The sequence below is a fragment of the Chrysochloris asiatica genome, unplaced genomic scaffold (assembly GCF_000296735.1).
Source record: "Chrysochloris asiatica unplaced genomic scaffold, ChrAsi1.0 scaffold00011, whole genome shotgun sequence".
NCBI lineage: Eukaryota > Metazoa > Chordata > Mammalia > Afrosoricida > Chrysochloridae > Chrysochloris > Chrysochloris asiatica.
The window spans coordinates 18,254,594-18,266,001 of record NW_006408529.1 but is presented as its reverse complement, the minus strand read 5'-3'; the positions used below and the strand labels follow the sequence as shown (position 1 = coordinate 18,266,001).

The window sequence follows — 11,408 nt, the reverse complement described above, 5'->3', positions numbered from 1 at the left end:
AAAATATGTGTAATATTTGGATATTTGAGCCTGGACAGCCTTCACAGCTTGAGGTGTGAGAAGGTAAAAAGTACAGATAATTAGAAAAACAATGCCACCCTACTTCGACAGTTCTCAGACAGGAGTCAAGGACTCATTTTGAGCAAGGCAATATAAACAAGATATATTTTAATTGTCTCTTAACATATATCCTCAAATCTCTACCATATTTTCATTATAAAATAAGGCCTTGTGCACTGTACTGGAATGATACATACTCTATATTTTATAGTTTATTTGTGTCTTTAATCACTGTGAGGCTATCAGCTGTTTGTTCTTGTTGCTTGTACAGTGACTTCTAAGTGTTCCCCCCCCACTTTTTAATTTTCAAGTTTAATATTCTTTCTAGTTTTCAATCTGTATGCTGAGCAAATAATCTGAGTAGCTGGATTATATGAAGAAGAACGTGGCATCAGGATTGGAGAAAGGCTCATTAACAACCTGTGATATTCAGATAATACAACCTTGTTTGTTGGAAATGAGGAGGGGTTAAAATACTTACTGATGAAAATCAAAGACCACAGTCATCAGTATGGGTTGTTTCTCAATGTAATGAAAACAAAAATCCTCACCAGTGGACCAATAAATAACATCATAATAAATGGAGGCAATATTGAAGATGTCAAAGACTTCGTTTTGCTGGGATCAACCATCAACACTCATGAACCAGCAGTCAAGAAATCAAATGACATATTGCATTAAGGAAATCTTCTGCTTTTAAGTGCTCAAGAGCAAATATATTAGTTTGAGGACTAAAGTGAGCCTGTCCCATGCCATGGTATTTTCAATAGCCTCATACATATGTAAAAGTTGGATAATGAATAAGGAAGACATTAGAAGAATCTATGCATTTGAGTTACGACACTGGAGAATGATACTAAAAGTATCATGCACGGGCAAAAGAACCAACAATTCTGTGTTGGAAAAAATATAGCCAGATGCTCCTTGGAAGCCGGGATGGTTAGACTTCATCTCTCACACTTTGGACATATTATCAGGAGGGACCAGTCCCAGGAGAAGGGTGTCATGCTTCATCAAGTGGAAGGTTAGTGAAAAAGAGGAAGACTCCCCCGCAAGATGGATTGGCATACTGGAAGCAGCAATGGATTCAAGCATAGCAATGATTGTGAGGATGGTGCAGGACTGGGCACTGTTTTGTTCTGCTGTGTATTGGTTTGCTATTAGTCAGAAGGGACTTAATGGTACCTAACAACAACAATAATATTGTCGCTAAGAAGGACTGATCTGAGAGCCCAGTTTATGTAAGAACTTTCTCAGGGAAATGCACTGAGGAAAGCATTTTTTGATTTTGTAGTCTTGATTCTTTCATTTCAACACCTAAGTCACCATAGTTTTATAATTCATCCAACTTGACTCCATCTTTCCCAGTTTTCCTCATCTATCTTTAAAAAGTAGGTACCGTTTTCAATCTTAACACTCTATGATTCCTGTACACCAAGGATTGGAATTAAGCCAAGATAGAAGAAATTGTTAGCTATTAACAGAAATGTTTTTTAATTTTGGGATTAATAATTATTCTGATGATTACGTAGATAGCTAGATATAGAGTGGCTATAGTGTAGGCCCCTACTCATAGCAACCTGATGCACAAAGGGATGAAATTAATTGTCTGGTTTTATGACATCTATACAGAGTGCTCCCTAGAGGCCAAGATGTCCCAACTTCGTCTCTCATACTTTGGACATATTGTCAGGAGGGACAAGTCGCTGGAGGAGGATATCATGTTTGGTAAGGTGGAGAGTCAGAGAAAAAGAGGAAGACCCCCAGTGAGATGGATTGGCCAAGTGGCAGCATTGATGGAGTCAAGTGAGGCCGGCCCAGGATCAGGCAGCATTTCCTTCTGCTGTGCATAAGGTCACTATAGGTCAGTACTGACTCGATGGCACCTAACAACAACAACAACAGTATGGCCACCAGCTTGTTTGAGTCCATTGTTGTGGCTACAGTGCCAATCCACTGGCTTTATACTTCATTAAACACGATGCTCTTCTCTATCAATTTCCTTCTTTTGATGATGTGTCCAAAGTAAATGAGTCAGATGTGTTCTGCTGTGATTCACAGTATTTCCATTGGCTAATTTTCAAAGTAGATTGCCTGGTGTTCATTCTGTTGTTGTTGTTAAGTGATGTCAAGTTGGTTCTGCCTCATGTCAACCCTGTATAGGAGTGGCTGATGAACTTGAACCATAGACCTTTTGGTTCAAACTGAACTTGCAGTCCAGCTCATTAATCCACAGCACCACACCAGCGCTCTTAACTCTATTTTAATTTGGAAGTGCCACTGAAATCTCACCACTATGAGTGATCCTGCTGGCATTTAAACTGTGTATTTCACAACATGGTGGTGGTGGTGTGCCGTGGAGTTAATTCTGACTCATAGAAATCCTGCACAGGGTTTCCGAGGCTGCAAATCTTTCAGGGAGCAGAAATCTTCATCTTTCTCCCACAGAACTGCTGGTTGTTTTGAACTGCTAACCATGAGGTTAGCAGCCTGACTTGTAATCATTATGCTACCACAGCATTGTTGTTGTTGTTATGTGCCGTGGAGTCAGTTCCGACTCATAGCAACCCTGTACAGGGTTTCAGAGGCTGTAAATCTTTACAGGAGCAGAAAGCCTCATCTTTCTCCCGCGGAACAGCTAGTAGTTTCAAACTGCTGACATTGTGGCTTGCAGCCCAATTCATAACTACTACGCTACCAGATCTCCTAGCGTAGCAACACATAAGTCACCACAGTACAACAGATTTTCAGATGGGTTGAGTAGTATCTTGGATATCTGTAACAAATGATAGATTCTAATCTATCTGGAGTTACTTAGAATTGAGAATGGACAAGATAATTATATAAGGTTTATGATTCTAATTGGAGTCCCTAGATAGTGTATATGGCTAATGCATTTAGCTGCTAACTGAAGGGTTGGAGGTTGAGTCCACCCAAGGGTGCTTCAGAAGAAAGGACTGGTGATCTTCTTAAAATCAGTCATTTGAAAACCTTATGGGGCACAGTTCTACTCTGACACACATGAGGTCAGGGTTTACCCAATGGCAATGGGCATGATTAAGTTGTTCAATTATTCTTATATGATTGAGTTCCTAAATGAAAAAAAAATAAATAAATAATGCCCTTGCCTGCCAGCCTGCACACGTGACATACACTTGACACACAAAAAGCAGATGTGAGGAAGCTTTTGTTTCAGCTGCCTAATAGGCACATCTGCAGAGTGTATATGGCTTTTTTTTTTTCTTCAAATACTTGTAGAATGAGACTAGTTCAAAGAAAATTAAACTAATGATTTAATTAATATAACTACTTGAACAGAAATGAACATAATTACTATAAAATAAATGGAGCAGTGGATTAAAGGCATGAAAGAAATCAATGACCTCTTTTGTGATTCTGTTTTAAAGCTCTTTAAAAAATAAATCTATATTAGACCAGTTTGTCAGCATTTTGGAATTCCAACAAAAATTATACCAATTTAATCTGTAGCTGAATTTGATTTGTTATATTTATGTTAAAAGTATTAGATATTTTAAAATGCCAACAGAGAGGAAAGGAGTTTTTACATCAAGTATCAATGCTATCCTCTCTTTATACAGGGTACATTGTTGTTGTTAAGTGCCGTTGAGTCCGTTCCGACCCATAGCGATACAGGGTACATAGGGAAAGACAATTTAGACATTGGCTCTGGTAGCGTAGTGGTTACGAATCCGGCTGCAAACTGCGTTCAGCTCCCGTAAAGATTTACAGCCTCGGAAACCCTGTACAGGGTCACTATGAGTCGGAACTGACTCCATGGCACATAACAACAACAACAACACCTACAATGAGGGGACAATAAAGGCAGGAAGTGACTGGCTTACAAGGTTTCAAGAGGGAGTTTAGTTTAAGAGTATGGGGCGGGGGCGGGGGCTGGGGTGGGGGGAAGAAAGAAAGAGTACTCACTGAATAGTTTTCATCTTGTTTAGATGGATCTGCTTAAAAAAGATGGGGATAAGATTCTTATGATTCAATAGTGAGCAATTGTTATCATGACTAATTGCAACAGTCACAATTGTAAAGGTAAAAGTTTTGTTAACAAAAACAGGGGAGTGGTTAATTTTGCAGTCCAGAAACAGAGGACTCTGGAACCATCAAGGGAGAAGAGCACAGTCAGAATGCAGGACCCTGTCCAAGTAAGCAGCGACACAAGAGATAGAGACAGAGATGGGAACATGGAGAAAGGGAATAGCTGAAGACTCTAGAGGGACTGAGAGCTGACCGTCAGGAGGCAGGCTGGCAGAATGTGCTCTTTAGTGGTTAAATTATTATATATGCCTGAGTGGTTTTTTTTGTTTTGTTTTGTTTTTTAAAGAGCTAAAATGAAGAGAGAAATACTGTTGATTAATGGTGTGGCGCTGTGGGTTAATGCGCCAGACTGTAAAGCTGTTTAAAATATAAGGTCGGTGGTTCAAGCTCACCAGCTGCTCCTCAGAAACCCTATATAGAGTCACTGTGAGTCAGAATTGACTCGATGCCACTTAACAACAACAATAATGATACATGGAGGGGATTGTGATCATTGTAATGAAGCAAAATATATGATTTTTTTAAAATGTAAAGCTGATGATTTGCCCTGTAAACTTTCACTAGGTTCATAGTAGAAACTTAAAAAAAAAAAAAAAGTATTAGATATTTTGAACTAAAATTTATTAAAATATGCTCACTGTAAAATTGAAATATTTCTTTGATAACTGAAATTGATCTGTGGGAAAAAAAAACTTAATTCAATATTTCAGTTTCAATTTATGTGACCAATTTTTGAAAATTTGTTTTTATGACAGTTTATTTGAAATTTATTTTTCAATGGCAAGAATTTACCTTTCTTTAGTTATAACTCCTGTTTTCTTTCACTTTCTTGGGTAATAAAATTTTGGGGGGCAATGTTGTTGTTGTTAAGTGCCATCGAGTAGGTTCCGACCCATAGCGACCCTGTACAAGGTTTCCCAGGGTGTAAATCTTTACAGGAGTAGAAAGCCTCATCTTCCTCCTGCAGAGATGCTGGTAGTTTCGAACTGCTGACCTTCAGGTTCGCAGCCCGATTCGTAACCACTACGCTAATAAGATGAATCAAATTCAGATGTAATTTTATTTCAAATGTGAGAAACTGACAATTCAATTCATCTCTTGAAACTTTTGATTGAGCAAGAGAGACTGTATTGGGTGCGAGCCCAATAAATGTATTTGAAGGAAGATGCCAACATTTTGATTAACTGCTGAGTGATTTAACCATGGCAGAATCAGAACTCCTTTAGGAAACATAGGCTCATAAATATATGTGTGAGGGTGAGTCAGAAATTATCCACATTCTGGTTATGTTAAAATGTCTGTCCATGTCCATCAAGATGACAATATTGAGTGTGCATGTGAAATGATTCTGTTGATTGGATAAGTGCCAGTGGATTATGTGGTGAATCATTTGCAAATCAGTTGTTGCTCAGCCTATGAAATAATCCATGACAGGATTTCTTGAAAAGTCTGTGTAAGATGGGGACCGAAACAACTTATGGAAGAGCATAAACAGAAGCATTTGGGATCTGCAAACAAAATTTGGACTGATACTTGAAGGAAGATAAAAGTTTCTTTTAAAAAAATCATTAGTGGTGATGAGCCATGGATTCATCACTATGAGCCTGAGAGTAAATGGCAGAGTATGGGGTGGAAATATCCTCAATTCCAACCAAGTAAAAGTTCAAAAGTCAACCATCAGCTGGAAAATTGGTGCTTATAGTTCTCTGGGATTCTTAAGGGCCAGTATTGGAACACTGTCTGGAAAAAGGTTCAACAATCAACTGTGCTCATTACAGTGAGATGTTCGCTGAAGATCTGAAGCCTAATTGGATTAAATGCAGAGGACTGCTATCCAAGGGCATTGTGATCTTACATGACAATGCACACCCACACACTTCTTCCCACACTGTTGACACTGCACAAAATTTGTTTTGAGTGTTAATGCATCCTTCCTGTAGTGCTGATCTTGCTCCACCAGACTTTTACCTGTTTGTTCCCATGAAAGCAGCCCTTCAAGAATGCAGCTTTGTGACTGATGAATAAATAAAGTGGAGTGCATTCGCACTCACCAGCTGCTCCTCAGAAACCTATATAGGTTCACTGTGAGTTGGAACCAGCTAGATGACACTTAACGACAACATAGGGTCGCTATGAGTTGAAACTGACTTGATGACAGGTTGGTTTTTTGGTTGTTTTATTTTTTGCTAGTGTTTTATATTTCGCAGCTCAGTCTAAAAGCTTGTTGACAGACAATGTATATTGAAAAGCAGGAGACGATATCTAAAAATGATGTATTTATCTTTTCTAAAAGTTGATTAAAATGATTTCTACAGCCAGAGTGCAGATAATTTTTGACTCACCCTCTTATGTTGTTGTTGGCTTTTATCAAGTCGATTCTAACTCATAGCAACCCCATATGACAAAGTGTAATTTCACCAGAGGGTTTTTTTTTTGGCTGTAATCTTTATGGAAATAGATCACCAACCTTCTAGTAGCAGTTTTCTAACTATTGCATTGGCGGTGGTGGTCGTGTGCCTTCATGTTGCTTCTGACTCATAGCCATCCTGTGTCAGGGTTCTAAGGCTGTAAATCTTTATGGGAGCAGAAAGTCTCATCTTTCTCCTGTAGAGTGGCTGGCCTTGTAGTTAGCAGTTCACCAATTAACCCATTATACTACAAGAACTCCTTAACTATTTCGCTAGCAAAAAATAAAACAACCAAAAAACCAACCTGTCATCAAGTCAGTTTCAACTCATAGCCACCCTATATTGTTGTTAAGTGTCATCTAGCTGGTTCCAACTAACAGTGAATCTATATAGGTTTCTGAGGAGCAGCTGGTGAGTTTGAACCGCCGACCTTGTAATTCAAACCAACATTGCCGTCTAGTGCATTATCCTGCAGCACTACACCAGGACTCATGTTGTTGTTGTTATGTGCCATGGAGTCGCTTCCAACTCATAGAGACCCTGTACAGGGTTTCCGAGGCGTAAATCTTTATGGGCGTAGAAAGCCTCATCTTTTTCCCTAGGAACAGCTGGTAGTTTCAAACTGCTGACCTTGCTGTTTGCAGCCCGATTCGTAACCACTACGCTACCAGAGCTCCTTTACACCAGGACTCGTAGTGACCCTATTATTATATTGTTATTAAGTGCCTTCACATCAGTTCCAACCCATAGGGACCCTGTATAGGGTTTTCAAGGACCTGCTGGTGAGCTTGAACTGCCAACTTTGTTCAAAGGACTTTGAAGTCCAGTGCATTAACCTACAATACCACATCTAGAACTCAAACAGAGTAAACTGCCTCATTGGGTTTCCAACACAGTAATCTTGGTGTGGCGCTGTAGGATAAGCACTGGACTGAAAACCACAAGTTCAGTAGTTTAAACCCACCAGCCACTCCTTGGCAACCCTTTACAGGGTTGCTATGAGTTGGGATTGATTCAATGTCACGCAATAGCAACAGCAATATTTACTAAAGACAACTACCACATCTTTCTCCCACTGAGCTGCTGGATTCAAACCATAGTACTTTTAGGTTAGCAGCTGAGTGCTTTAAACATTGTACCACAAGATCTTCATTGCATTAAAGAGTCTAAATAAATGTTTGCCTCTGAATGAAATGCTTGTGCCAATTTCTGTCTAGCTCACGCTCTTCCTTTTTGTGGTTCACTCTATGCAGACTCTTGTACCTTTGTCTCTCTATTGTAATTTTATTTTTTGTAGTTCTAGGATCATAGGACCCATATCTGTTAATTTGTGTTTACTACCAATCTTTTTTATATGCATTTAGTACATTTTTAAATCAAATTAGACTTTTTATAATTTAATTTAAATTTAAAGCTATATATATGTGAAGTGTTTTGTTAAATGCTGTGTAGTCAGTTCTGACTCATAGTGACTCTGTATAGGGTTTCTGAGAAGCAGCTGGTGGCCTTGAACTGCTGACCTTGTGGTTCTCAGTCTAATGCTTATTATACAATGCTACAACATTGAGGAGGTTCTTACATCTGGCTGAGCAAATAAGCAAAGGCTTTAGGACATTTCTATTTGGGATTGTTGTTGTTGTTGTGTAGTTCTGTCGAATTGTTTCTGACTCATAGTGACCCTACATGGGGTTTCTGAGGGTTGGCTAGAGGATTCGAACCATCAACCTTGTAGTTCAAACCGATTTTGCCATCTAGTGCTTATCCTACAACATTACACCAGGTCTTTTTAAAATACAAGATTGTTGTTGTTGTTGTTAAATGCCTTCAAGTCGGTTTCGACTCATTGCAACCCTGTGTAGGGTTTCCAAGGAGCAGCTGCTGGGCTTGAACCTTGATCTTGTGGTTAGCAGTCCAGTGCTTATACTACAGTGCCACACAAGTACTCCCTATAAGCACCCCAGAGGGGAAAATGGGAAGCAGTTTTAAAGTTGGAGACAGAAACCATTCAAGGCAGAAGGAATAGATTAAAACAAAGGCAAACAAGTCTCAAAAGAAAAGAGTACATTTTCAGAAAGGATAAAAATCCAACTCACTGCCATGGAGTTGGTTCTGACTCATAGTAACCATGTATAGGGTTTCTGAGGATGTCAATCTTTACAGGATCAGAAAGCCTCGTCTTTCTTCCATGGAACAGCTGGTGGGTTTGAACCGTCAACCTTGCAGTTAGCAATCCAGTGTTTATCCTTCAGCGTCACATCAGGGCTCCATATTTTCAGAACATGTCATAAATTTGGCCACAGTTCTTTTGCACTTTAAAGCATATCGAGTTTGTATATTAATATAAAAATTCATCATAATATTACTCATACTATTTAGGGTTTAGTTCTTATACTTGATATTCTTAATGAAATCCAAGGGAATGTCTACTTTTTCCTTCAATTTGAGGTAAGAGTTTTATAGAACATGAACAGCATTAACAGATCACTTATCAAATGCGGGCACAGTGCTTACAACTTGGCATTTATTGCCTTATTTATTATTCCTACAGCTCTACTAGGAAAATTCTACCATCATCCCCATCTTATAAAAGAGAAAGTTGACACTTGGTGAGATAAAGTGACTCACCTCAGTTAGTTAGCAATCAATGACAGTTAATTTTCTCTTAATTTTTGTGCTATGAACAGAATATGTTGTTCTCCATGAACAGAAGATAGCAGTGTCTTTGAAACAATGTTGAAGAAGTGGGACAGGATAGAAGACCTGAGGCTTAGGGAAGACGTGGCTGGCCTGAAAAAAAAAGTTATATAAGGTTATTCAGGTACTGTAGAAGATTCTAGAAAACAACAACAACAAAAAAACCTCTCTCTCTCTCTCTATATATATATATACATATATTTATAAATATAAGTTTACTAAGGAGTTCCTGAGGAGTGAAAACTTATAATGAGTCTGGTTGCTAACCAAAATATTGGTGGTTCAAGTCCACTCAGAGGTGCTTAAGAAGAAAGGCCTGGCGATGTATTCTTGAAAAATCCTTCCTTGAAAATCGTATTTAGATTGGTTTTCTTCTGGCATACAAAAGGCCACCATGAGTTGAACCTGACTCAAAGGCAAATAGTACTTGTGCTGCTAAAGTATACTGAACTAGAGATAAAAAGAGAAGACAAACCAAGCAGTTTCAAAGACAACTGTTTTCAACATGGGTTATGTCTTGTGGAGATGTGGGAAGTTGTGTCCAGTGGATCTGATTTTTTGACAAGGGCAACCAGTGGACTCATTTGCTGGTGAAAATGTTCTCACTTTATGAGTAAGTGGTACTAACTGTCATGCCAGGCCATCCAAGTAGTGGAAACAGCTCTTTTTTTTTTTTTTTTTTTAAAATAACGGTTAAAGAAAACCAACATAACCCATGCAAAACTAACATTAACCTGTATTTTATGAACACTTCCTTTTCAGGAAATATATTTGTAGTAAGCCTGGCAGTGGCAGACCTGGTGGTGGCCGTTTATCCATACCCTCTGGTGCTGACATCTATATTTAACAATGGATGGAACCTGGGTTATCTACATTGCCAAATCAGCGCTTTCCTCATGGGCTTGAGTGTCATTGGCTCAGTATTTAATATCACAGGGATCGCCATTAACCGCTACTGCTACATCTGTCATAGACTCAAATACGACAAGCTATACAGTAACAAGAATTCCCTCTGCTTTGTGTTCCTGATCTGGATGTTGACACTGGTGGCAATCATGCCCAACTTGCATATTGGGACACTCCAGTATGACTCAAGGATTTATTCCTGTACATTCGCACAGTCTGTCAGTTCAGCATACACGATAGCTGTGGTGGTTTTCCATTTCATAATTCCTATGATCATTGTCATCTTCTGTTACCTAAGAATATGGATCTTGGTGCTTCAGGTCAGACGGAGAGTGAAACCTGACAACAGACCCAGACTGAAACCACAGGACTTCAGGAATTTTGTCACCATGTTTGTGGTTTTCGTACTTTTTGCCATTTGCTGGGCTCCTCTAAACTTTATTGGTCTTGCAGTGGCCTCTGATCCTGCCAGCATGGTACCCAGAATCCCAGAGTGGTTGTTTGTGGCCAGTTACTACATGGCATATTTCAACAGCTGTTTGAATGCAATTATATATGGACTACTCAACCAAAATTTCAGGAAGGAATACAGAAGTATTATAGTCTCACTGTGTACAGCCAAGATGTTTTTTGTGGATAGTTCGAATGATGCAGCAGACAGGATTAAATGCAAGACCTCTCCATTGGTGACCAACAATAACCTAGTAAAGGTGGATCCAGTTTAAAAAAGCAAAACATTGCTGGCAAGATATTAACACTGCTCACGATTTTACTAATTTCTATTGTTATTTTTCTCTTGATGTCTAGAAAAACAGAGTGGCTGAGGAAATTTCAAACTCCTAAGAAATTTAGAGGCTACATAGAGAGTTATATGTTAATTGAAGAATATGTGTTTCAGGCACAGTAGATAAATAATTTTAAAGTAAAGTACCGAGTATTTCCAAATGGAGAAAGAGTATACAAACACACATGGTTAGGGTCATCAAGCTGATTTTTGCTTTTGTCTTTGGACTTTCTGACTATTTCTAGTAGGAAGGCAAATGATGTGTTTCATTTATAAGTAAGCAAATGGAACATTGTGGGGAAAATGTGATGTATGACTTTTAATACAGAGTGAAAAGCTGAGAATAAATCTGTGACTGGCTCAATATGACCCACCACAATCACACAGGGACCCCAGACTCTTCAATGGTCAGTATTTGGATAGCTACAGCTCTGATAATAAATGTTTACTGCTTGATTCTAGCAGTTGCATGTTAAATCGCATTAATT

The 11,408-nt window shown here is 38.8% G+C and overlaps 1 protein-coding gene across 1 annotated transcript in view; it reads left to right on the top strand.

The window, feature by feature from the left end:
• Window positions 1-10,861, top strand: part of MTNR1A (melatonin receptor 1A) — a 31,513-nt gene extending 20,652 nt beyond the window's left edge. The window contains exon 2 of the mRNA XM_006834510.1: window positions 9,993-10,861. Coding sequence (XP_006834573.1) covers window positions 9,993-10,861 — 869 coding nt within the window. The remainder of the gene's footprint in view (window positions 1-9,992) is intronic.
• The last annotated feature ends 547 nt before the right edge of the window (window positions 10,862-11,408 follow it).